Raw genomic sequence first — 27,880 nt, 5'->3', positions numbered from 1 at the left:
TTTATAGCCGAGGCCTATTGGCTTTGTCAATGCTTATTTACTGGCCATTAAGCACTCCACGGGACTGTATGTGTTTCCTTGCTCTCTTCCTCACTTCTTCCTTTGCCCTACTCTGAGAATACTCTCCATACTCCCATTCCCTACTCTCCAATGTTCCCGTCCCAGCTTCTTATTTAAATTTAGTTTTTTTTAATGTATTTTTACTAGAGTATTTGAAATGGCTCATACACGCCAGATGTCATTTTATAAATTGATTCAGTGTTTGAAATTAACAAATCAAACGTGATGGAGATCTGCAGCAGATGGATACACACGTCACAGTTCATACGGTATAACTGGACATTCAGTGCTGGCATACCTTAGTGGCCCACTTCAGCTCATGGGCGTCAAATTGGGCTGGAGTCTTCAGCATAGCCACGGCAACTTCCTCCAAGTTGCCAGAGAGGGCTTTCTTCAGAGCATCCTCCAGAGGCTGTTAGAACAAAAGAGGCAAACATTAATTTTACAAAATGTAGCTGAATGGTAATGTCTAAACATAGCTTGCTAAATAAGGAGACTTCAAGCATGGAAACGAAATAGAGAAATCTATAGCAGGAAGTAAAAAAGACAACCACAGTCTGCGCACATGCACAAGAGCAAATCAAGAATTAAGAGGATTAAAGCAGGTAGTTAGAAACAGAAATGCAGTTAGAAGCAAAATAAACATAGATATCCCACTATCCCCTCCTTTACCTCATTAATTATGTTTTCCCGTGATTCTTTGCTTCTCTCTCAGTTTCATGTTATAATGAGATTGCAGTACTGGTGAAACAGATATCTAAGTGTCATTCACTACAAATTGCTAGCTTTATCACCAAAGGAAGGGGGGGGGCAGTGGATTGAGAGACGACAAATCTAACAAGCATTTACAATGCAACGGTTTCGCCTTTGGAAAATTTAGAGCTATTGGCAATGTAAATGACAATGCCATTTATTTATCTGTTTTCAAAACCAACACATAAATACAAATTTTGTCATTTACAATGCCAATAGCTCAAACTTTTCCAAAGGCGAAACCGTTGCATTGTAAATGCTTGTTTTAATACTGTGTGCAATAGAATTGAAAAAATAATGACTGTCACATGCACAATGCTTTCAGTCACTAGCTGGGACCTCGAGGCACTTTAAGCGGTCACCACTATTCTACGAGTGCCCCAATCAGGATTCAGTTGGTTGACTGCCTAGTGACACACGCACACTTTATTTTTCAATTAAGGTATCTTATCTGTAATTACCTCAAGGTGAAGAGGAACAAAATTGTTGCAGAACATTTGGTTTTAGTTTTTTAAGCCACGTCACCAACTTTGTTTTCAGCATCAAAGTTCACGTAGTTGTTTCTATGCACCTCAACCTCTGGATGACCTAGGAAATACCCTGTACGAGGCTGGAACTGGAGCCCATCAGCAGCGCAGCCCAGCACACACCAGCCAAAGAACTCTGTGTGTCCTGAAGCTGCAGCAGCCCTAGCTGACACAACATGGGTGGTGGTGAGCGGTGGTGGTGGGGGGGGGGGGGGGGGGGGGGGGGGAATGTCGACTGCCACGATCGAGGATTTACAGAAACAGCAAAGTCTGAGGCTTGCTCACCCAACCAAAAAAACGGGAAGTCTCTCTAATCGTATGCATGATAGGGCCATTCAAGAGGATATTATTATAAAGATGTGGCGAATAGGACAGGTGGCAGCAGCCAAGATGTGCCTAAGAGCACACATGGTGGTAGCACAGAGGAGGCTCTGGGGCAGTAAACTGGACAAGGGGAGGGTAGAGGTGGGCGAGCCCATAAAAGCTCGAGCCAGATGCCATGCTCTGCCCAGGGTACTCTTGGAGACTCGAGCCGAGCTTACATGTGACGTCTGTCTGCCACCCACACTATTCGCAGGCGCCAAGAATTAAAGACAAGGCCTTTCGTGTAAGCAGGCAGAGGAAATCAAACGCCTATGTAGTGGTGGGATCCCTCAAAGTAAAACCACAACATTTCGGATCAAGCTCGCTTCTCTGCATAACCAAATCGTGGGATTCTAGGCGATGGGTTGTTTCTCGCAGCTTCCTCTTCACTGAGACATATGGGAGAAGCTTCAGATGCATGCTTTCAAGAATAGGTGTTCTGTGCCAGACCCTCTGGCACTGAATATAAACTATGAGGCTGCAGCATGTACAGCAAGAATCCAGGTCACAAAAAGGATGCAGGACAACGGATAACCTCGCGCTGAATAACAGGTGTTTATTGTTACCAAATTAACGGAACACATTTTATCGACCTCAGAAGGATGAAGGGCTGAGCGGACCCGCCAGGATTCGAAACCCGGACCATGGGATCGAACACAGGGGGTGCTAGTCCACTGAGACACCAGACCCACATTTTAGTTCACTATTGGCATTTCTGGGGAAGGCAGGTATGTTTTTTTAAAACTATTACCTTCATTGCAGCGAAGGATATATCTTGATGCGAAAACGCTATGAGTGCTTATTTTGTAAAAATATTGAGCGCAGCCCAAAACACCGCGCAGAAGCCCGTGGCCAGCTGCTTAAATGTCCACCCGCCGAAAAGTAAGGATGCTTTTTCAGTGCCTCTTTACTCCACTATCATCACTCCCTCCCCTTTTAACTCACTCTTCCCAGTACCTACAGTCTCCCTTTTGATGTATTTCCGCATATATCTCCCACCCCATCCCCATCGTTCTCCTTTTGTACGTTTTCCTCCCTGCTTGCTCGCCATAAATGTGAGATGAGGAAAAAGAAGTGCCGGTCCACAAAATGAGGGTGGGCCCCCATCAACAACCACCGGCTCAAATTAAGCACTGACCACATGTCAAAGCAATACAATTAAAAAATGAAGAGGCCATCATATTTTACATGGTATGTGTTGCATGATTTACAGCACCAAATATTTTTCAAGGCTCGCCTCGTGCGCATGATTTTAGAGCCAGGCCATTGGCTCGGCTTTCTTGATTTTTTTGGGGCTCGCCCACCTCGTGTGAAAGTAAAGCGGTGTGTAGAGCTCACAGGGCGGGAGTAAAGTACCACAGAAGATGCGATGGGGTGAATACTTCCTCGGAGCAGGAGCAGGAGCCTCTGCCCACGGGCCGGCAGAGGAGGCGCAGACGAGGAATTAAAGTTACAGCATAGTATTAGAGTGTGCCTTCACACTTAAAAACAAAAATATGACATTTGGAAAGTAAAAATGCAAATAGCACGTTCGAAAGAAAGATCTGTACTCGAGAAACTACTCACACGTGGTGCAGGCAGCTTGAGACCTCGGGGAAGGCACCACTGCAAGTTCGGAAGTGTGGGATCCCCCAAGTGCTCACATTAAGCGCCACGAAACAACCCTGGGCACAAATAGGCGCTATCAACTCCATACCCATGTGCACCATATACCCGTAAAGAACATTACCTGGCTCCAGCACGCACGTCACCGAGCAGCCCGACGAGGAGTAGGAGCAAGTCCTGGCTTTGGCGTCCCGCTCAGGCGCCTCGAAGTCCGGGTTGGCGCACCAGCTGCGCTCCACAGTCGGCGGGAGCAGCGGCTCGGTCTCCATTGCGGCTGGGGACCGACTCAGCCAAGCAGTTCCAACCTCAACCCCCCGGGAGTCCTCTTCAACAGGGTCGCAGTACTGTCAATTATGTCTTTAAAAATATTGTGCTTCTTTATCTTCACACTGGAAAAGTATGCGGTGAAAAAATGTAATTTAAAAAATCGACTTCAAGTCTTTCTGGTCTGTTTTTGCTCAGCCGGCAAAGATGAAAGTAGTGATGCAACATCTAACTTTCTGATAGCATGTCGCACGAAAAAGCCCATGGAAACTAAAATTGTAGCCGGTCAGACTGGACCAGTCTTTCCTTTGCCCTGTGGGGCTCGTGGAGTGCGAGCTGACGCCGGGCAGGCAGGGAAGAACTTTACCCCAGGTTCAGCAAAGCCAGCACTTTCTCCCACGGTTTCCTGGACCTCACAGCGCCTGCCAGCACCGGCTGCCTTTATTTTGCAACAGGGGCCGCTGGGAGTTGTAGTCTTGTTGCTTGTTCCTTCCTTTCTTGGCACTATACCGTGCGCGGGACATATGTAGATGAAACGGGAACCCAATCCCATAGCATGGTTGACTATGATACTTGTAGTGTAGCGTTAAGTATTATAATCCTTAACAAGTTGTATGTCTGCACCCTGGCACGCAGCAGTCTGGCCTGCCACGCTGGGTAGCGCCTGCAGCTCGCTTTTAGCGTGTTCAGCTGGGAGGGAAGGCAGGCAGAGGGCCGGGGGCCAGAGTGGTAGAGGGGGTGCCATAGATGCGGCAGGCTTTTTTTTTGGTGCTCTTATCTGGCACGAGGGCAGACTTTGTCGCGCAATCATTTTGATAGTCATAATGCCTTGCACGCAGCCTTGAAAACAACGACCATAACGGAAGGAAACTGTCCAAGCCGGCACTGCGTCTCTGGCTTCACCTTTCTGCCAGCAGGACTTGCGCAACGTAAAATACACAGCGTAGGTGTTTCAAGGGAGAGAGGGAGGGCGAGGACAGGTGAATGAATGGACGGGGGTGGGATGGGAGTGCGTGTAGGGATTCGGGGGCGTGCTCTCCCCTTCCCATTGGCTGGAAGGTAAAATTCCAGCCAATGGGAAGAGGAGAGGGCGGAACTTAAAAAAAGACACAGAAACGCCCCCGAATCGCGTTTTCAGGGGAAAGCGTGAGTGACAGCCAATCTCTTCCAATGGCTAGCCTCCATTTATGGAGCTAGCCAATGGAAGACAAGGCGGGACCAAAGCCCATATGTAGAGACAAAAGATTTCGGCTCCGCCCACCCACTGCTCACGCAGTGGGACGGTAGCCGAAACCTAAAAATAGAGCTGTGGAATGGAACTAGAGAATCAAAGGTACCAGTAAACGATTAACAATCCTAGCTGGAATTCCATGCAATGCAGAGACATTTCCCGCGCACTCCCCTGCATGAAGAACAAGGGAGTGCGCAGTTTAGGTAAGCACTCTGGCCAGCTGAATATCCCATGCCTGCCTCAACGGGGCAACACGCTAAAAATCTTGGGATTTGGTTTGAAGTGAACTTTTCTTTTTCCATTCGGATCAAGAAGCTGGCCGGGAATACTCAAATCCCTCCGAAAACTTCTCCAGCTCCTTCCTAGGGCAGCCAAGAAAACAGTTATTCTGCCCTTGATACTTTTGCATATCGACTATGCCAACGCATTGTACGTCAACTTACCGGGCTACTTGCTTAACATACTCCAGGGATGTATGATGTTACAACGCAATCATTTAGACCGCGGTACATTACATCGCTGTTTTTACAACGCAAGTCGTTACAACAACTTGCGCTGTAGGGCGCTGGACTTAGGAATAGTATGATTTACTATTCCAACTTCAGCCTACGTACAGTAGGGACGGTGTTGGAATAGTAAATCACAGTATTCCTTACCCCAGAGCGCCCTCCAGTGCAAGTCGTGGTATCCAATCTATTTACAGGAACGATTCTTGTTCTATACTCCAGCTAGACAGCTTCGGTCAGCCTCTCTGCTCCTAGCCCATATACCTCGCTTTCGTCTTAAAAAAATGGGTGTCAGCTCTATTGCCTTCAGGGCTGCTACGTCCTGGAATTTGCTTCAATTAGCTATTTGCATCATCTTCAAATAAAGACTGAGAACGTTTCTCTTGATTTAATCGGCTTTTCTTCCCCTCTCAAGGCTCGCGCTGGGATACTCCTTGGAGTATCCATGCGCGTTAAAAGCTCCAATAACATAACATAACATGACTGGTTTGGGTGGCACAAGATGGCCGACCAAACAGTTATTGCACACAGGAGTGTCTACCGCTCGGCCCCTGGAGCTACGCCCCCCTCACGCACTGCTGCAGCAGGAGAAAAAATAAAATGATAATAACATTCCTTCATCATCATTTTTTTTTCCTTTCTTTGCTGCTCCTGGCTGTGGGGTGACGCTCCTCTGCCTTAGCGGAGGAGCCACCACTGCATGGTGATAAAGCTTTCCAGCATTCGTACCGCCATGTCTAAGATCTTCCACGGTACCCTAATAAGGGCTTTATTTTTATGGGTGGGGAGTCACTTCCTTTCTTCCCATTGTCAGAAAGGTGCACGTTAAAGAGACTCAATCAGAGAGATTTCAGCAATATATCATGTAACACTGACTTTTAAATGAAATATATAAAAAATATTTACCTTTCCTGTAGTCTGCTGGTAAGCAGCTTTGATCTGCTGTCGTTCTGCATTATTTCGCTTTGTCAAAATGTCTATAATCGATGCTTCATCTACACCTAAAAGAGGCAAAAAAAAGTAAAGTATACATAAATACAACCAGTATCAAGAACATTACATGATCAGATGTAGAGTATTAACTAAAGGCACGTTAGTAAATAGGTCAAGAAAGAAAGTCCAATTAACATAGCATTTTGCACACATATGTTCAATTTATGTCTAGAAAACGTTGAATTTGCAGGTGCGGTTCACATATCTTGATTCACAGTATTCACTGAATCATGATTTGTAGATTTTTGCATTTGCAAATTCCACTTAAAAAAGTGAAAATTCGACCTGAATGCTTGAATTTCCATAGGAATATTTTTAGGGTAAGGGGTTCGAACTTCAGTGCCCTCACGAAAAAGACACGGAGGGACTCATTGTCAAAGGTAAACGTACACTGTTATGTAAGTTTATTATTTTTGCAATTCACAAAGCAATTTTGCGAATATTATCTTTACAACTGCCTATCTTTTTATGTGCAGAGTCTCCCTAGGAGTGTGGAGACTCCACAGTCAAAGATACTACGAGTAAAATTGCTTTGTGAATTGCAAAAAATCTAAAACTTACCTAAAAGTATAAGTTTAACTTTGTGAATCAGGAGTGAATTAAAGAAGTAGTAGCCACCAATCATGTAGTAGCATAGTGGGTATTTCTATTGAAGGCCTAACAAAATGTTGCAAACTGGTTGTAAAAGATACACAAACAACCCTTTATTTCATAAATTAAGGTGGCTGCGTTTTTTCCACGAGGAAAATAATTTTCAGGTTGTTAAAAAATGAAAAAAAATAAGACATATTAGCACCTTATAAGTAATTGTAAACCAGCTATTATTTTACAAGTGGAAAATTATATGGCGTCATGGAATAAGTAACTTTACAAAAATCATATGCTTAAGCTGTTGTTTGACATAATCATTAATTTGTTTATAAATAGACCCCACAATATTCTGGTGGCCATGACAGCAAAGCAAGTGGGTGTGAAGGGAGCGATTCACCAGATATGACCCTAAATCGAGGTATGGACTGTGGCACCTCCAGTTGAGACAATCAATTGGAATGCCAGGTGAAAAAAATTGTGTTGCGGGGGGGGCGGGTGGATGCTTCTCAAGCAGAAAGAACAATTCTTCTCAGGGTGAAGTCACAAGCAAACCCTAAATTAATCATTGCTCAGCCCATAGCTTGTCACAGAGCAGCAAGGCTTAACTCAGAGGCAATGTGTAAGTATTTGTGCAACACTTCAAATATTAACATAGTGAATACGCACCACAAAAGGATCCTACACCAGTTTCAGATAGATAAACAGAGTAATTTGTAATAAAGAGAACAAGGCCAAAACAACAAAAATCCAATCAGTAGAACCAGAGATAATCAATCCTAAAGAAACAAATAACAAAGCAGCAATTGTGGTTTTCTCGTCGCTCTGGACCATAACAAAGTCACAAGTTCAGGCCGATCGTAATTGAATGTGGACTGGCTGCCGGAACCCAGCTAGGCCCTCTGAACAGACTACCTTCAATACTGGTTGGTGGAGCATTGTGAGGATTGCGTCAAAGATGGGTTGTGGAGCCGAAGCAATGCGTTGGTTCCAAGACACTGCAGTGCTGTGGTGTGAGGTCCTACATCGCCGTCTGCGATCCCGCCGATGAGGACATGTAATATGAAGTCCGGTGTTCAGGATGAGTCGCGCAGTCTGGGCGATGCATTAGTTCTGAGGAGCCGTGAGGCTGCAATGTGGTGTCTAACATTGTCGTCAAAGATGCTGTCAACGAGGGATACGAGGACCTGTGTCAAGGATGCATCGCGCTGCAATGGTTCCGATGTGGTGAAAGACTGCAATATGATACAGGTCTTTGCGAGGGTTTTGATCCCCGCAGCAGTGGCATTGCGTCCGTTCTGCTTGGGGTTGCACCGAGCAGCAGAGGAGATGCGTTAATTTTGCTAGATCCACAGAGGCTGGCAGAGCACCTGAGGCCCACTTCCAAGGATCCAAGACTGGGGTGGCACCACATGGCAAGTTAGACTCTCAGATGGCAGAGTCCAAGTGCTGGTTCAAAGTTGTTGGAGCCTTCTGTCCCTGAGCCTCTAGTCAGGACGTCAGCCAACTGGTCCTTGGAGTCACTTTGGGGTCCTGGGTTCAACAAGTGCAGGTCCAGTCCTTCTCACCCAGGCAAGAGGGCAACAGGTCCGCATGGCAGGGCATTGCAGGGCAGCAGTCTTTCAGAGTAGCAAACCAGCAAAATGTCAGTCCTTTCAGCAACACAGAAGTCCTTTTTCCTGGCTGAGTATCCACAGGTCCAGAAGTGTACTGAGGAGTTGGTGTCTGAGGTCCAGTATGTATACCTAATTGTGCCTTTGAAGTAGGGGAGAAGCTGTATTAAAAAGGAAGGTTTGGGCCTGGCAATTGGTTTATTTTGCCAGGTCAAAATGGCAGTTTGAAGACTGCACCCACAGGCTGCAATGGCAGTCCTTAGTCATGTTTAAAGGGCTACTTAGGTGGGCGGCAAAATCGGTGCTGCAGGCCCATTGGTAGCATTTAATTTAATGGCCCTGGGTACCTCTCATAACATTATACTAGGGACTTACAAGTAAATTAAATATGCCAATTTGGGATACCCCAATATTGCCATCTTCTAAGAAGTGAGCACAAGCACTTTAACACTGGTTAGTAGTGGTAAAGTGTGCAGAGTCCTAAGGCCAGCAAAAATGAGACCAGCACAAAAATGGAGAAGCAAGGCTAAATGTTTGGGGGAAGATCACCCAAAGGCTGACAGATTTAACACCAGTACTCCTAGTTTGTTCTGCAAACTAAAACACTGATGATATGTGTACCCTTCTGCCTCAGATCAGTTTTTGAAACTTCCATTTTATATCACCAAATCGGTCTTTGATCAATGGAGTCACATAACCAATATACAGTACCTCTCTCATAACATGCCATTTCTCGGTATATTAGTGCCTACATTTAGTCTAGGAAAATAATTCCTACGCCATGCCCCTTTCTGGATTAGAGAAGTTAGGCTCGGTGCTCAGTACTGGCATCATTTAAAGAGCGTGGGACTCCTTGGAACTTACTCCTCTGATTTGGCTTTAAAGGTTAGCATAGAGTTTCCTTGTGCAGGTTGTAATCGTCTCATGTTTGTGCTTTACTGATCAGAGTTTGACAACAGGCTAATTTTTAATTTTTAGCAAAGATTCTCTAAAAAACACACCTTAGATATATTTACTCACATGTAACCAAACTACCAAATTTACTCACCTTTATTTACTCTCAGTAATTCAGTCAGTAACATATCCTGAACAGCACTAGATATAAACTACTAATGCACACCTTACGCCGTATTACAGAAAGTGCCTGGGGCACATGGGCATTTTTGCACTTTATTTTGCCCCTATGGCACTCCGGTAATAGAGAAGGAGCAGATGATACTTGTTTGGCCCCATTTGTAATATGGATTACACCAGTGCACATTTTTCCCCTGGCACAATCCCAAATGGCGTTGCGTCCCTTCATTTTCAGAGAACGTCTTTGCCCCTGAGCCAGACAAATAGTTCCTCAGGAGGTATACTGATTCTGTGCGACGTATGAAGTGGCGCACGGTGAGTACGCCTGCCAGGGCACCCCTAAGTAGGGGTTAAAGGGCCAAAGGGATCCCCAGGCATCGTCATGCAGGTGGCTGTAGTCACACACTACACCCGCCTGCGGATCACTACCTCCTCTGCAAAAGCAGGTTGGTCCTCCTGCATTGAAAGGCAAAGTATTGGTTTCAAACACTATTCCAGGTAAATTCATTCATCCAGTTTTGAACTTTATCAATGACACAATTGGAAATGCCAAGGAGGTGTAAAACAGGAACAATATTTGAAGAAATATGATAGTTTTAAGAATGTTAATATATTCAGTCATATAATATGTCCTCTTATTTAACTTCCTTCTATCATTGCACATTTGTTGTCAAAGTTGTCTGAAATTGACTGCTCAAGTAAATTCTCTACGAACTGGATACTCAAATACCAGTGTGTGTCTTAGAATTCTGGCTGGTGCCGGTGAAGTGCCTCAACCATATCAAGAGTGATTGAATACGCCGAGTTCTCTCAATCAAAAGAATATGATGGCGGAATACTGGTGATTTAACTTTGTAGCTTTAGGTAATCCGTATAAAAAAAATCAGAATAAAACAATAGGCCTTCAGTATATTGCTTAAAGCTGAATTCCTGAAACGTGGGCTGTGAGCAGAGGTTTAAATATACAGTGTAATAAACAGAAGTTAGAATGTGCACTTCTGTCTTGTGCCCCGACAAGTATGGATATGAGCCATTTTATTTTGATTCATTATTCGACCGGCATGTGAACATACATACAAGGCTTGGGGTGCCTTCATTTACCATATTTCAAATTGAAGTTTCACAATTAAATGCCAGAGGGAGTTTCATTCAACATGGTGGGCATCCAGACATATTACAAAGATGGAGCCCAGGTTATGTGCATGAATATAATGATCTCTACCTGGAAAGAACCCTTGTTAATCACTATGCTGCTGTGACATGAGCTGACTGTACCACAAGAATCTCTCAATACAGCTTGCATTCGGCATTTGTTGGTGATATTTAGCAAACTGACTCCTTCTTAAATGGCTGCATGAATGTTGTACCTACCTCAATTCTCTAAAATGGCTCACAAACATTCTCTCTGAGAGATCACAATCTGTTCTTCTTACTCCTTTTTTTTTAACTCTTCCAGATTGACATGCAGGGTACCTCAGGGTTGCCCCCTGAAACCTGGCCATTTCAACATATACATGTGTCCTTTGGTAAATATCATCAGATCCTATAGCTTCAATATTATCTGTTATACGGAAGATACACAGCTTGTCATCTCTATCGCAGTCAATGTATTAGCCACAGACGCCAAAGTTTCATCCTATACTATAGAGATGGCTGATTAGATACATACCCATTGCTTGAAACTCGACAGCAATAAAATTTGGGCTGTGTTGTTTCGTAAAGTGACAACCCTACTAGACAGATGGCTAAAGGGCTAGGGAACTGGGGAACATCCCTCGGCCTACCAACACTGCCACAAATCTCAGGATCACCCTTGCTACTAACTCGCACAGCCCTCTTAATGCTCCTTTACCACAAAATTCTGCCCCACGCTATCTGGCCACAGAATCTCGTTTCTTCATCCCATTCAATAACTGTGTTTGTCTCTGCAACGACAAGCAAAGGTCCCCCATATCTGACTCTCGAGATCCGCTAGATGCTCCTTTTTCTATCTAGAGACTTCCAGCTGGAACCAACTACCTTATTGGCATAGTGAGACTTGAGGGGGCCCCATTCAAGGTATGCGGAGACATTGCCAAAGGCCTCCCAGTGATCGAGATGTATCAGGGCTGATGCTAACTGATCCACAATGTCATCTATGACTGCCAGACAAGCAGTTTCCATGCTTTTGGTAGCTCTGACTCACCCGGCTCTCATGGACTTTAGCAGTAAAAGGTAATCGAGAAATGGGTTGATTATTTGAAAGGGTTTCAGGATTGCTAGAGGGCTTTTTGAGCAATGGGAGAACTTTGGCATTCTTCCAAGATAAATGGAATCGGGCAATGCAAGGGTAGTATTGAAAAGCGTAGTGAGGGCTGAGGCCACTGTTTTGGGGTAGAAAGAATATATGTGATGCGGACAAGGGTCATTTGGAGAGTCTGAATTGATGGAGAGCATCAGGCTGGTGACCACATGGATATTAATGGGGATGAAATTGAAGAAAGATACACCAGTAATGGCTACAGAAGGCTCATTCAGATAGGGAAGAGAGTCCATGCTAGACTGAAGCTCAGAATGTGTATAGACAGGATTGATTTTGATCAATAGAAATTTTGCCTAGATGCAGCATAGTTCTTGTGATGGGATAGTGGCTTGGAGCAATCGCTCCTCTGGAAGAAATATTTAATAATACAAAATATCTCCGGAGAAGAGTTGCATCTATAGTGAATACACTCTGCTTAGTAAGTTATAACGATTTATGCAACCTATTTGTCTATGCTAGCTATTGAGTGCAACTTTGTATACGCCACTATCAGTATGAGAGTAGGTGCGCCTTCGAATGTGCTTGAGCTCTCTGTGATACAGCTTCAGTTCTCTGATGTTATTGATGTAGCAGTTGGGCAAGGTGTGATTTTGCATATTAAAAATAAATTTAAAGAGGAAGATGGCATCAATCGTTTACATGATTCTGTTTCTCGAGTGTTCAGGTTAGTGTCGTAAACATGGTGAGGACAAGCGTCACTTCTATTGGGCTGAGTTTAGTGCCTGACTCAGGATTCTGACAAGGTTGTGGAAAAGGGATCTTTAAAGTATGAAGATAATGGGTACTGGGGCTGGAGAAAGAAGAGCAATATTGTTACGATACGAAAAGATAAGGTCTGAAGTGTAGCCTGCTGTGTGAGTGGGGCCAGTAACGAGTTGCTGACGCCCCAGAGGTGACAAGACAGTCAGAAGGACACAAGAATCTTGATTATCAATGTTATCCACATGAAGGTTGAAGTGAAGGGAGCAAGCAATTCAGTAAATCTAGACCTAAAATCTTTCCTAGGGCCTGAAGGGCAGTAAATAAGAGCCTCACATAAGGTGGGCGATTCGTCAGAGACTAATTTGAATATAATATATTCATGCCATTCGAGGGAATCTGCTTTCAAAATGTCAATAGTAAGCTCTTCACGGTGGATGATGACGACATCATTGAATATTCTGAAGAGCCTCTTGCCTAATAACTTTATAACCAGGGGATAGTGCAACAGAAATGTTTGGGTTGGACGAGGCATTAAGTCAGCTTCAGTGATGAAGAGAACCTCCGGCACATAAGTGTTGATAAGGTCCCAAAGCTCAGTTTGGTCCATTGGTAGAGAGCGAGAGTTTATGTATAAGTAAGCCACAGAACTGAGGTTAATTTGTGAGAAGTGCGCTGCTGCTAGGCAGGAGAGTGTTGTGAGTAGTATTGGGTAGGTTGAAAGTAGCAGACGCCAGGTGCAGAGGGGAGACTGGTGGGAAGTACTGTCTATGAGGAGCATCTAATTGCAGGAGAACTTTCATAGGCTGAGGCAGAATAAGACTTCCCCATTCAGAGCTGGGCCTGCGACAAGGAGAGGGGAGGTAATTGTTGACCCAGAGGAGAGAGGAGGTGAAATAGTTGAGTCTTACTTTAGTATCCAGGGAGAGAGAAGGCCCGGATCCCCTGCACCACTGTGGTGCAGGAGCGGATGGGTACAGATGGGCTTGCATTTGGTGTCTTTTCCCCGCACCAACATACCAGGGGGGCCATAATGTAGCAGCCCTGAGGCAGGGTAGACGGCCCCTCCAAGAGGGAAAACAAAGCGCAGACTTTAACTCCTGCCGATGAGAACAGGCAGAAGTCAGGCAGCAAAAAAACGAGTCAAAAGGAAATTAAGGCTGGCACATAAAATTAATTAAAATGAAGAACGATAAAAAACATAAAACTTAATGGGACAAGCACAATGATATAAAAAGAAAAGGCAAATAAAATGTAAGTTTAAAGGGAGCAAGGGAAGTTGGCGGGTGCTTAGTCACCTGCTTGGGGTCCAAAAAATAGGATTAGAGATGAGCCCTCTAAATTAAACATGACCCCAAGTCTAACCTGTCTGTTTACTCGTACCCCAGTACAACCACATAGCCTAACCATAATTCTTACTCTAAATTTAAAAGTGTTGATGCAGTGGACCTATGTAGTAGTACTTCAATTCAAAGTAGTTGATGTAGTGGAGGTGCACAGTGCTACATAATAGATTCTTCGAGGAAGTGTCTACGAGCTCAGTTCTAAGCTATTGTATGACTAAATTATTAATTATTAACAAGAGAAACTGCTGTAGAAGGCTGGACCAGGGACTAATTCACAAGAGAATGGCTATAAATGATAAGGCCTGTGTCCTGGACATTTTAGAACACAGTGTATGCGACTAGCGAGCCCCCTGGAATGACACAACTGAATACACAAACCAGTCACTTGAGGTTTTAAACCTACCTTTAGCCTTGATAGCCCTGTCCAGGTTTGCAGCATCAGCGCCAGCGTTGAAGCCTGGGGTCCCTTTAACGCTTGCTGCATCATCCTAAAAGCAATGCAGTTGTTTAGAATAACGAGTCTCCTTAAAGTGAAACCTTTAAATCAGAACCAACACCGGTGCTTAAAAACATTGATTTGTAGGTATCCTGGAATCATCTTAGCAGATATGTTTTTTACTGTTTGAACAGCCTTGGATAAATAAGCACTGATAAGCTAAGCACGAACATAAAATACAGACAAGTTTGGTACTTGGCCCCCAAGATGGCGCAGACACATGGAATTGTGAAAAAAAGCATCCTACGGGTCACTTGGCCACAGTAGTAAAACTATCTTCAACTAAATTGAATTTACCAACTAAGTCACAAACTGTTGGTAAGTGGGTTATTGTTAGGGGCAAATGTAGGTCTGCCACTGGCAATAAGGCCACTAACACATGATAGGATTCAGCATAGGTCTTAGAAAATTATTCCTTTGCTCAACCCTTGGTAACGTGTCTGCGAGCAGACAGGCTTAACTTTAAAGACAGGTATGTAAAGCATTCAAAAACACAATTTCAGAAAATAATTAAGACACAACACAAAATAAAAATCCAACACCAATTTATAAAAAAGGTAATATGTTTATATTTTAAATGACACCAAAACGAAAATACTCCACTGTAGGGAAAAAGAGATATGAATTTTTAAAGTTTAGTCACTTTCTAGTGCTTAGAAACCAACAGGGCCCCTATAAGTCATTTTGTTTTCTCTGTCAGGGACACACCTTTATAAATTGTTCTGAAGAATTCTCACCACTGTAGTGGGCCGCCTTCTTCAGCAAGCGGCGTCCAGTTAGAACACCTTCCTGGCGTTCTGCTTGTGGGTCCCAAAGTATCCAAGACACAATCCAAGGTTCTGGAATCTCCAAGATGGTCCTTGAAAGTGTAAAACTTCAATTCCGCAATCCACTTGAACAAAACCCTTACAAATCCACTGGTACTCCAGGCTTTGAATTCTTTGTGGGGCTGTCCAGGTGAGCTCTGTTAACCTGTAGCTTGCAGGGAGTCTACTCTTAGTCCTTTGGCAGCAAGGTAATTCACAGGGCTGTAGTTTCAGATGGTGCAGTCTTCCTAGGTCAGGCCTTAGAGTTCCTTGCACAGCAAAACTTTCCAGCAGGGCACTTCTTGCTTCATTCAGTTTCAAACAGCAGATCTGGAGGGCTCTGCCCCTCTCAGATACTTATTCAAATTTCTCTGGGTCAGGCACCAGGTCACTTCTGCCCAATGAGAGCAGGGCAACTCCTCATAGTTATGACCACATTCTGTAGAGTGTGGCATTAGTTTATCCCAGAGTGCATCATTCTTCCACATCCATAATGGCTGATTTTCCAGCAAGGAGGTAAGAGCTGGCTAAACACACCCCCTGGGATGGCTTTTTTGCATGGACTCTCCCCCTACCATCTGCACATACCTTCCTTAAGCCTAGCCCTGACTCTGGGTCAAGACTGTCAGAGTGGACTGAAACCCAGGCCTCCCCTCTGCCTTTGAAGAGCATAGTTTACGACGCCACCTCCTGACCTGGCATTCCTATAGACCAGCACACTCCCCTCCCAGCAGCCTGGATAATCCACTTAACTTTAACAAACATGGCAGACCACTGAAAGGCTAAATTTGGACTTACAAACAAGAAAGTCTCATAACTTCTTGTATGTACACTTTAGGAGAAATTCAACAATATAATATTGTTGGATTTACTACTACCATTCTGGGAAGTCTTTGAATGGTCCGGCTAGTCCTTTCCTATCAATATTTATTAATCAATCACTTCCTACCATGTTAACCTATGGGCCATGGGGTTTGCAATGGGGAAAATGACTTGGGCCACTTTTAAAGAACGAGGGCTTATAGAACCATATTTAATAAGTATTTCCCTAATTTCTACAGGACCCCACCCCCTGTTCAACTAGGGGAGACTTCAGGGGTTCTGAATCTGCAGAAATCATGCAGATTATCCTTACCCAATTCTTCGAGCATCAAAGTTGACTTGAGCAGCTCTTTAACACAATGTTGGGAGTGAAATGTAAAATTTCACTTTACCCAGGCATATAAAAACTAATTTTATAAGGGCATACCTAATAGATACTTGACCCCCCACCCCTGGGATACCTAGGGGTGACCCTAGGGGTCCCTAATATGCAGAAACATGGTAGGTGTTTCATTTTAAGGGCCCCTACCCCCAAAGTCAAGTTTGGGCACAATTTAAGGTTTAAAAGCTGTCCAGGCCACCAAGGATGCTTTTAAACTGACCTCAGGCTTCAGCACTGCACACATGCTAGTGCAGAAAATCTGCTGGCCTCTAAACTGCCATGCCCCCGGATACTGGAGACTTCTAGGTAGTTTCAATCCCCTGCCCTCTTACATACTAGGGGCTTATGGGGTAGGTCATGCCAATTACAGGGGTACCCCACCATACCATAGTGTACCCTAGTGTATGTTGGGTGTCTTAACTGCATTCTAATGTGTTCCTTTTAGCTTGGCAATGGCCCTGGGCCTTGGTCGAACAGAGCCCAGGGTCAGTCAGAGTCAGTTAACACCAGTTCCAGTCAGCAAAAAGTTGGGGGGTGCCCTGGGCACAGGATGACTTTGCAACACACACCCACACTAAATACCATCACACCTTGGGAGATAAGGACAGGACATGTCAGTCCCCAGCAGCAAAAGGATGGGCCACACTCCTCAGACATGATGTAGGGTTTTGGAATTATGATTCAGCACATTCAGACTGTACAGGTGGGTACGACCTGTGAACGAAGCGCCGAGGAATAAGCGCCCCGCCAATATTTCTCTCTGTGCAAACCTGATGCTTTCCAAAATCTCACCTTAGGGCTCACACTTCTAAATAACGGACTTTGCAGCAAACACTAAAAAACCTCACTTCAATCATGAGTCTGCACGTTTCTTTTACTGACGCTCAGTGTTCCCCCTTACATTTAATTGGCTCAATATGCCTGTGAAAATTTAAGATTTCACAAGCGAGACATATTCCATGTGGATCACCAATACGAGCTGCTTGGTAACAGTGCCTCACGGTGTTAGCCGGAAAAATTCAAACTTTCTTTAGCGTCTGTTTATCTTTACAGCATGTACCTTCCGACAGAATAAATTCCGGACTGAGTCGAGGGATGTATGGAGTTTTCTTGGTGTTGTTTTATGAAGGATGGAGGGAGACTATTCAACATTGTCAGATTCAGAATTATTTCGACCATCAAATTACACAAATATAAAAGACAAAATCCTTCAGCAACAAAAATACCCGCAGTCAAATCAGACTTTATTTAAGTTCATGATTTTATGACAGAAAAAGTGCAAAGTGACTTTAGTTGCGATAGAAGTAATATACAACTGTTTATTATGTCGTCAGTGGACCTAATGAATGTCAATTCTAAAAGTATTGCCTTCACTTTATCTGTACTGTATTTACAAATTCTTCTAATAAAATCTTTTGAAATAAAAAAGAAACCCTGCTAGCTGCAAAATAACTACATATATCTTCAAATGTATAGACTGAAAAAGCAGCTCTACAACTTCTATGATGAGGAGAGAAGAACCGGACGTACAAAATATTTTTGGGGGATGGATGGTAAGATCTTATGTTTGTTCTGCTCCCTTCTTTATGCGATCGTGGAAATAGCACGTCCTTGTGAAGAATGCCAAAAAATCGTTCACATGTATGACTATATTGACAAAGATCCTGCATGTTCCACGCACAGGAGCTGTACATTCGCCACTGCACAGGAGTTTTGTGCATGCCTCACCCCTCTTTCATTCACCTACCACTCTGACAAACTGATGCAGTGCGACTATAAAGTGGAATAAATTACCACATATCTACTGACGTCTATAAATCTGACAGACCTCCTTGTGGCTACAAGATTGCAACACTGTGCAGTTGATTGCAAGGCCATGTAGAGTGCTGTCTATAAGTCTCTGCACACTTGCACCCTTCCCTGTCACAAGCTGCTGAGGCTGCTCGTCTGCTAAGGAAAAATAAAATGAAAATTACACCAAGTTACTATCATTTTAGCTGCCTGTCCTGGCTTTAAGTGCGGAGAAGGGCAGGGCGGGTCTGCCCACACAGCAGGGAGAGGAGTGGTGAGTATTTTCTAAAGTGCGCATGACTCTTTGGCCTGCCGTCTTGGGCCAGTCAAGCAGTCATGCACACTTAACAGTTTTCCACCCGGCTGTATTGCAGAGCCGGGGTAGAGAACATGCCCAGGCTTCCAGTCCCTGTCTGAGCGTCGAACCACATTGCTGAGGCTAATCACAATGCTGTTGACATGCTGGTTACAGCAGCGTCGTAATTGGCTAGGGTAGTCTGGAAGCATGTGGGCTTCTTGTTTCCTGGTTTCTTGCGTTGGACAGAAGGCGGAGGAGAGGAGGCGGCTTGCAGGTTAGTGGATTTTACTTTTTTTATCCCCCTCAACCCCTTCCCCACCCCATGACTACTGCCCTGTAGCCTTCTTGCCACTGAAGAATGGGGAGTGTAACCAGTGCACTCAAGAGGACTGTACAAGATATTCTTAATAGAAATCAAACATACAACTGTGGAGACACTGATCTCCTGACAGGGTCACTCTGCTCTGCATCCTCTCACACACCCAGGTATGAGATATTCTAAGCGAGCGTCAGGAGTGTAACAAAATCAGAGTGGGCTTCACTCCCAAGTATGCCAAACAGTGCTTAATTTAAGCTGTTGGTTTCCGGTGCTCGCACCGGCACTTAATTGTCAACACCAGCACTTATTACAGTCTGTCACGTGGTGATGTTTGTCCGATTTATAAATGAGCATAACAGTTGCATAACAGTTGTTTAGTAATTAAAATACCTTAAAAATGATTCTTACCCGTTGCCCAAACTATTCATATAGTTTTTGGGGTCTTGAATAGTCTGGATTATCACACTTGTATGAGTGTGATAGTTAATTGTGTTGGTACTGTCATTGGCAGCGCTGGTACGGGCAGTGGATGGCGCAAGCTGCAGTGGCCTCCTTAATTTTTTTTACAGATTAAGCAATGAGGCCAAAAGAACTCACCACACAAAGGCAGTTTGATAAAATTTGAGTGTGCGCCAAACAGCTTTTTAAAATAAATACAACTGGTTCAAGGCAAAGAGGACAGGTAGCAGAAGGCCCGACTCTCAGGGCCCGCTGTATTGCAAGGGGTGCAGGCCTGGAGTCATTATCCTGTGGAGGGGAATATGACCCCTACCTAAAAATCCTGATCTGAAAAGGGCTTCTGCTTGCTTGGAGATCAGTCAGAGCTCTGTAACCATCAATCTCCTATGATGGACAGGAACTTTGTGATGGGTAAGAACTACAAGCTGAGGTGCTTTTGCATCCAGCAGCTGCACAAGCATGTGACTTCATTTACATTTGCAGGTGCATGGCATAAACAACGACTCTAAAATACAAGAAGGGAAAGAAAGTGATCATCAAGATGGAAGAAAACTTATAAAATCAAAAAGATTGACTAAATAACCATGTCTGCAACTGCATCCTACAGTTGGTGTGAGAGACCTCTTCCTTGGTCTGGTGAGAAAGAAGGTTCTAATATTTCACTGTGCGGGGAAATACTGCCTTGTCCCACACCGAATCTTCCTGGTTTTGGGGATGTTTTAAAGGAGCAATGTTTTGGATCTCAAATATCAGACAATTGTATTTTAGTTCATGTTTTTTGTGAAAGAAGACTAGCTCTGTGCCATGGAATGCACGGTGAGCCATACAAAGCATCTGAATATCACACACTTGGAATGAGGTGCCTGTGCAGCTTAGAGTGATGAGCTATGATTGAATCCTTTATGTTAAGTCCTAAAATATAACTCTAACAGCCATGTTCTGGACTGTCTTCAGTCTTACTAGTGGATTTTAGGTAGCTCAACATAAAGAGAATTCCTGTAACACAGGCAGAACATAATCACCACCTCACCCATTGTTTTTTCTTACAATCACTGGGCAAAGATAAAGGATCTTTCAGGATCTTTAACTACCCGAAACAAGGTGCAGTACATTTTATAAGTATCTGTGGGGTTAGCGTTAACTTAGAATTAAAAATGATACTGAGCTTTCTCAAAGTTTCTGAGAGTATGGGCATAAGCTCTAGATTGTTTGGCTACCAGTTGTCAGTCTAGCTGTTCCAATCATTACCGACAATCAGGCCTATCAGTCTTAGCTCTGTGAATCATCTAGTCTGAACCTGCTGAAATTCCTTAAAGCCGGACTACTTTTTTGGTTGAAGATAGGAATCTGAAAAGAAGTGCAGATTGTGATCTGTCCTGCATCAAACAATTGAAACAACTTAAGACACTGATCCACCTAAACCCATCTTTCTCTACGGGTCCAACAGTCATGGATAGCTTACAGTGTCTAAAGCAGCAAATAGATCAAGTAGATTAAGGAAAACAGTAGTAACCTTTTTCAGTAGCTGGATAGTGATCCTCTTGTACAGTCTTCATAATTAAGTCAGTGGAAGCAATTTATTTTTTCCAAACAGATGGATAATTGTAAATTAGCTAGACTCTCCTTAACTTTATTTGCAAATGGCAGTAAGGAAATAAGTCTCTTATTGCTGAGGCAAGAGGATCACAAACCTTCTTAATACGTTAGGGAATAGCAGAGGCATACGGAACCTGACCGATACTGATAGATACAATTTATCAGCTCTGTGAGCCTTACACTTTAAATATCAATGGGCAAGTGTTGAATCGTCGCCTTACAAGAGTCCACAGGGACCCAGTGCTAGATTTCTACCACTGCTTGATTACATGATCCCGCAAGACTGGTTAAATCTCCTCACAGAAATAGGCTCAAATTTGTCAACAGTTACAGGGATCTTTTTCTGTGATTGAATGGTGGCTCTAATGGTTTCAATTGTGTCATGGAGAAATTCTGAGAGTTGGCACCATAGCCTTGGTAAGGAGGAATTGACCACATCTCACACTGCGTGGCAGGTAGTTCTTTAGTACTGCCACATATGTCTTTGCCTGGTTAGTTTTTCAATTAGAGTAAAATGTGACATGTCCCCATTTAATATCAATGTTATATTTTTCCTGGCAGATTGATAATCTGCCTTTTTCTCAGTGTTGATATTCTTTTTCCATAATGTTTCTGCTCCATTGGCAATTTATTAAGAATTTGTATCTTATGGTAATGCCAGCGTTCGCTGGGGCTCGAACCATAAATCTTTGTATCTTCAACAGGGTTATAGAATCAAAGGAAGCTGAGATCCAGTTAATTAAGCTGGCCACTGCAAAATCAATTTCAGCCACAAATGCAGGTTCACACTTTGACAATGCATCCGGACGGGTAGCACTGGTGACTTTTTCCAAAGATCTAACAAAGAAACAAGATTTATTCTAGCACTCACCCTTCGATGAATATAAAGTTAAACATAAAAAGGAATGTAAAACCAAGGGTAAGGGCAATTTTTGGTTACAAACATATTGTCAAATGAAACCAAAAATACATAGAAGTTGAATCCTGCACTATGTATAGTCCATTTGACAAATTGCTTCATCCCAAGCTTAGAAGAGTCATCTAAAAAATTCAGAGCTTCAGAAAAGGTGTCATCTTCGACCCATAAATTCACATCTGAAAGAAAATTAACAGATTGAGGGACCTAAGTAGGTAAAAGTTCAACTGAAGAAACAAAATTAGAGCCATGGACAGGAGGGTTACAAAAAATCCTGGTGGAGAGGGAGTAAGCAGGGGATATGCTGATGTTATCTAACATGTATTTGCCATTTTACCACATAGATGGGTCTTACAACATAGATGGGTCAAGAACCCAGATTGAGAGAATAACTTCAAAAAAAACAGGCACACAGCCTCAAATTTTTTGGGCCCCTTCCCAGTGCACTATTTCATAATTAGAAGGAGTAGCCACAGAAAGGTCCAAGTATGAACAGACCCAAAGTCAACTCTTTCTCAAAAATAATAGATCAGTTTCTAACTTTACGATTAGGTCTCTTTTTGTTTAATGATGTTTCTGACCATAGACTGGTGGGCAAAATTACATTTATACGTTTTTTCCCACTAAGCCTAGTTTCTTTTTGGAGAGTGTAGTTATCTCACCTGAAATATTGATGACCCAATCATATTTGACCTCACAATTGTGTGATGATATGAGCTCTCACCAGACTGCTAAAGCTTTCTGTAGGCAAGACTTAAAAATGCCTCCTAAAGAGCCTTGTTTATTGCAGTCTCAAATTCTTATAGCTCTGCCAACATCTCACAAGGAAATAGGTGGCTGATGAGGTTATAAGAAAAAGTCAAGTGGTGTGAATGCACACTCCCTGTTCCACCTCTAGTCTCCTAAACGCCTCTTAATTGACGCTGATGTGAAAGCATCAAAGGCACATTTTCATTCCTTTTCCTTGTGATGAGAATATGGGTTATGAGGGAAAGAAAACCCAAAAAATATTACTGCTGCCATAAATGTCCCAGCTTTACAAATCCCTGAGCTCTTATGTTTCAGGGGTCTCTCTGATGTTGCTCTATGGATTGATTCAAACATTCTGTTTCCCGAATAAGTATGCTAGTGATAGCTAGTAGCCTAAAGGTATCTGGTTGCCAATCTTTGCATTAGTTCTTTCCCAATGATAATTTCCCTAAGCAGTACTCAGATTATAGCTGTTGTACTGGAAAACCGTGTGTCTGGAGGGTGGCAGCCTCTTCCTAGTATTTGTGGACCTGAGGTCAGCTTTCGATCTGGTCCCAAGGGAAAAACTGTGGACAGTCCTCCATGAGTTGGGGGGCCCAGAATATTTATAGCTAACTGCTCCCATACCGATTAAGTGCGGTGTCCGCCAGGGCTGTGTCCTTGCTCCCACTCTTTTTAGTTTTTATATTAACGGCTTAGTAGATTCACTCCTGGCTGAAACAGACCTAGATGCACCCATGCTAGCCTCCCGACTGATCCCGGCAATGATGTTTGCCGATGATATGTTATTAGTATCCAAATCGCCTATGGGGTTACAGAGGTTTCTTAATAAATTTGAAGTTTTTTGCTGAGAAAGAGGTTTAGAAATTAACCTGCAGAAAACCAAATGTATGGTGTTTAATAGTTCCAAGAGCACACGTCCCTATCCCTTATTATATGGCAAACCTCTCAAAAGAGTTTCCTCTTTCGTTTACCTGGGGATTACAATTACAGATAAAATGGATTGGGTGGCACACATTAAAAAGTCATCCCTAAAACTGGCTCAATCATCAGGTGGGAAGATGAAGGTCTTCTGCAAATCCACCCTGAAACCAATTAGCCCAGCTGTAGAAATGTACAAGTTGCAAGCTCGGGGAGGGGTATTATACGGGGGTGAACTATGGGGCCATTCTGGTCCCGAGAACTTACCACGAGTAGAGAGCAACTTCCTAAGACATCTGTTGAATCTCCCACAGAGCACCCCATTAACCCCACTCCAATTAGACTTGGGGCTGGGGCTTATGGCAATTTCAGAAGTACTGAATCTCAAACCCTTAATGTATTGCCGTTGTTTGTGGGTAACCCCAGAACTTTTATCTTACAGAGAGGAACTTTTAGAGGTAATGAATCTGCGGGGGACTGCTAATTTGCCATCGTTAGCATACATCAAACACACGTTTATTAGCATGGGGCTACGGGAATTCTAGATTGATCCTGAGCTTGCCTGCTCCTCAGTATCTAGGAAACAACTGAAGACACACTTTGAGGAGCATAAAATGGCACAGCTCCATAGCTGTCCCCAAATAGGCAAGTTAACCTCAGCATTCCTAGAGATAAAAGACAGGTTCTTATTTGAGCCGGCCCTAGATGTCATCAAACTAGATGCCGCTAGAAAACTTTACCTTCAGTATAGGTACGGGTTGTTGCCACTTCGCTGCTTTACCCACAAATGGAAGGGTCTTCAAGTTTCAAATTGCCCGGCTTGCGACTTCCCTGATGAGACAGTACTTCACGTGTTCTTCAGCTGCCCTGGCTACTATAAAGGAAGAAAACGTTGGCTGGTGCAGATTTGTAGGAACCTTGGAACTAGACACCGTTCGGAGGCGTTCAGGATTCTCAAGTATGATACAAGTATCCCTATTGTTTTTTCAGTCGCAGGGTTTTTATTTTCTATGTGGTGCAATCGCAGGCTTTTTCTAAAATCTTGTCAACAGGTGACAGAAGCCCCCACAATAGAAATTTAACTATTCAACTTTTTTATAAGTTGGGTAGACAACCTTCCGATGGTTACCCATTGTTGGTTTTAAATTTTTAGTTTTGTTATTTTGCTTTGTCAAAAATGTGTTTACTCATTGCTCGAGGGAACTGTGAATAAATCAGTTTACTTCCACAGTATTTGTAAAAACTTTTTGTGTAGAAGTAAACACTAGCAGGGAGCATTTTCCAGTGTGAGGACTGTGCCAACATTTGTAAGATAAGATTGTGGTAATCTTTTTATGAACTCTTTTATAATTGACTTATTTATTTATTTATTATACGCGCCATGCACTTTCCATAGATTAATTCTTGTTTATAGCTTAGTATAACCCTCTGCAATATGATTTGTTGTCCCCCATTTCAGGCTATAGAACACTCTAATAGGCTTGTGAATTCTCGTATCTTTATTGTTTAGTAATAATGTATATATGAATATGCATTTAATCCTCATTTTCACAAAAACATGTATTTGTGTCATGAGTTTATTTTATATTTCCTCATGACACAATTTCTATTTTTCTTTTTTTTTCTTTTCCCCTTTTTAATTCACTTGTATGTATTTTGATTGCACTTTTGAGGTCATATTGACCGAAATAAAGTTTATTGATGATGATAATTTCCCTAAGACCATGAAGACCAAAGACTGTGTTCTAAGTAGATACCTGCTAGTTCTATGGCAGAGGGGAGTTTCTTGAGGGGAATGAAATGTCCCATTTAGGTGAAGTAGTCCACTTCTACCAACAATGTTGTATATCCATTAGATGGTACAGTTCAATGAGAAAATCAATTGAAATGATGCAACAAGGCTAAATTGGAATAGGATTAGGTTGCAATAATCTTGACGTGTGCAACGTAGCAACCGATCATCTCCAACATCTTTCTCTGTCCTAGGAGCTAGCCTCTGAAAATGTCATGACACAATTTCCTGACAGTTTGCAGTGTAGACTCCCAAAAAAGAAAAAAGCTTCTCCTTGATATGGTAACTCTCTCTTTCATGACCTCTTGCTAGCTTATTTCAGAATCCATTGCTGATGTTCGCTGTTTTTCTGTTTTCCTGACCAGATCACAGAAATAAGAGGGGAATTGTATTGATACATAAGGATGCATGGAATAGTGGGGATAATTTTTGTGTCTTCAATTTGTTGTGAGAGAGCATCTGATTTGCTCGGTCTGTTTCCAGGTCTGTAGGCAATGACATAGTTCAGTCTACAAAAGAACAGAGGAGATCAGCATGATGAGCATTTGCACACTTCATGAAAGCTAGGTATCATAGGTTCTTATGGTCCATTTGCATAGTGATATTATGATGAGATCCTTACTGATAATGTCTCATACAAGAGAAGGGTTTTGTAATTGCTACCTAGTAATTCCCTATCAGAGAGTGTATAATTATGTTCACTCTCTGAAAGTGTTTGGGAATATTTAGCTACAGTACAGAATAAATGGCTACAGGATGTATTTCTAGAGTCCTGGGGTCAACCTGTGGTAACTGCGCTCCTAGTTCAAAATTTGAGGCATCTGTTTCTATGTCAAACAACTGAGCACAGATGACCTATGGGTGCACTTGGAAACTCTTCAACATGTATTGACCAGTCGCTGAATGGAACCTTAGGGGGAGAAGGCAGGTGGGAAAGTTTCCATATTCAGGTTAGTAAATTGCCTATTATGTTATTGGTATGTGCTGTTTGCTAACACATTCAAATATCTGACGTATTGTAAACATATTGCTTATACTGTGGTTGGGTCCAGAGCCTGGTGTGTTGTACTTTCTTATGGTATACTGTCCATACTGTCATAATAGTTGAAATGTCAATAAAAAGATTTTTTTAACAGAACTGAGCACACCAGGATGTCCCAATATTTGTCCAGGTGTTTATGTGGTCTTTAGTCTTGATAAGGCTTGTTCCTGTTCTTCTGCCTTAGAAAGTGGAATTTCTTTGCCAACTAGATGACAAGCTGCACAGAGTACGGGAGTTTTCTATAGACTGCTGACCAAAGTTTGTAAAAACGATAAACCTTTGTACCCCGTTTACACCAAGGAGATGACCATTCCATGACTGCTTGCTCCGAGAAGGAGTCCATACTTATTTCTTGGCTGGAGATTTTAAAAGCCAAGAAGGTAATGCCGGACACTTTAAATAAATATTTTCGGTTTTGGCGTACAAAGAGTGCTTGCTTAGTCAGCCTAGAATTGTTTTCACAAGAACACAATGCTGCATGGTGTGCTAAGGTGTCTGAATATATGAGAATGTCATCGAAACAGAACACAATATTCAGGACAATTGTCAGGTAATAGCTCACAACAGAAACTGACTTGTGTAATGGCACTTAAAAAAAATATATATATATTTACAGCCTAACACACTGGTTGATATGTTGTTGCTTTTTGAATAATAAAATACAGAGTCATCGAGATTCCAAGTTTTTTTATTAGCAGACCTAGAAGATACTGGCATAACAGGTAAAGGGTGTAATAACCATCGATAACAGAGGATATATACCCTTTACAAACTTGTACTACTCGAGTCTTCTTTATTATTTGCTTTGAGAACCTAAAAAACATAACTAAATTATAATTTGAACAAAAGGTTAACTTACAGATTTTATCACATCTCCGTGGTTGTTTAGGAAAGAAGCTCCCTTTAGGAAATCTGACACAAAGCAATTGGGCATTTCTGAAAATAATAAAAGACATATTTTATTACACCACACACACATACAATTATTCATACAACACATCAAATAAGAAAAATGTAGAGACTGCTGGATATGGTGCAGAGGTTAAGTGGAAAGACATAGATTTTAATACACATTAATACTGCAAGCTCTGAAATTGGTCATGTTGTAGATATGACAATGGCATTTCTATTTATTATGTTAAAGAGCAAAAAACAGGTGTTACACATTTAGAAGAATGGTGAAATTTTTTATTGTTTCAGTTAATTAAAACCACAACAATACATTTTAAAAGAATCGACTGTGTTTAAAATTTCTTAATATATAAGTGCAATCTCTGTTGATATGTTCTAAAACATTCTCAGTCTAATACCGAGTTTGTTATTTAAAATAGAATAAAGTGTAATTAAAATACAGTCTGTCTAACTTAGTTCAGAAGTTCTTGGTTTTTTTCTCTTTTAAGTTCCGGAGAGCTCTCTCCCCGAGCTACCACAGTTGTGTTATCCTTTTGTGGACAGGGTGCCAGGGTGTGCTTTAGCGCTTGGGAGTGGGCTGCAAGGAACTTTAGTAGTAGGCAGTTCAATCGCGTGTCTACTGGGTTCAAGGTTGCCATAATTGCAGATCTGCAC

General features: G+C 42.7%; 1 protein-coding gene across 1 annotated transcript in view; it reads right to left on the bottom strand.

Annotated features, from left to right (window-relative positions):
• The window catches only part of LOC144818405 (annexin A1-like), a 198,721-nt gene that overhangs the window by 147,708 nt on the left and 23,133 nt on the right, over positions 1–27,880 (bottom strand). The window contains exons 2-5 of the mRNA XM_078675778.1: positions 27,174–27,250; positions 14,328–14,412; positions 6,216–6,310; positions 359–472 (exon numbers count right to left, since the gene is read on the bottom strand). Of these exons, the coding sequence (XP_078531904.1) occupies positions 359–472; positions 6,216–6,310; positions 14,328–14,412; positions 27,174–27,248 (369 nt within the window). The 5' untranslated portion in view covers positions 27,249–27,250. The remainder of the gene's footprint in view (positions 1–358; positions 473–6,215; positions 6,311–14,327; positions 14,413–27,173; positions 27,251–27,880) is intronic.

Source organism: Lissotriton helveticus, chromosome 2_1, assembly GCF_964261635.1.
Source record: "Lissotriton helveticus chromosome 2_1, aLisHel1.1, whole genome shotgun sequence".
In the NCBI taxonomy this organism is placed as follows: domain Eukaryota; kingdom Metazoa; phylum Chordata; class Amphibia; order Caudata; family Salamandridae; genus Lissotriton; species Lissotriton helveticus.
This window is presented reverse-complemented; position numbering and strand designations above follow the sequence as displayed.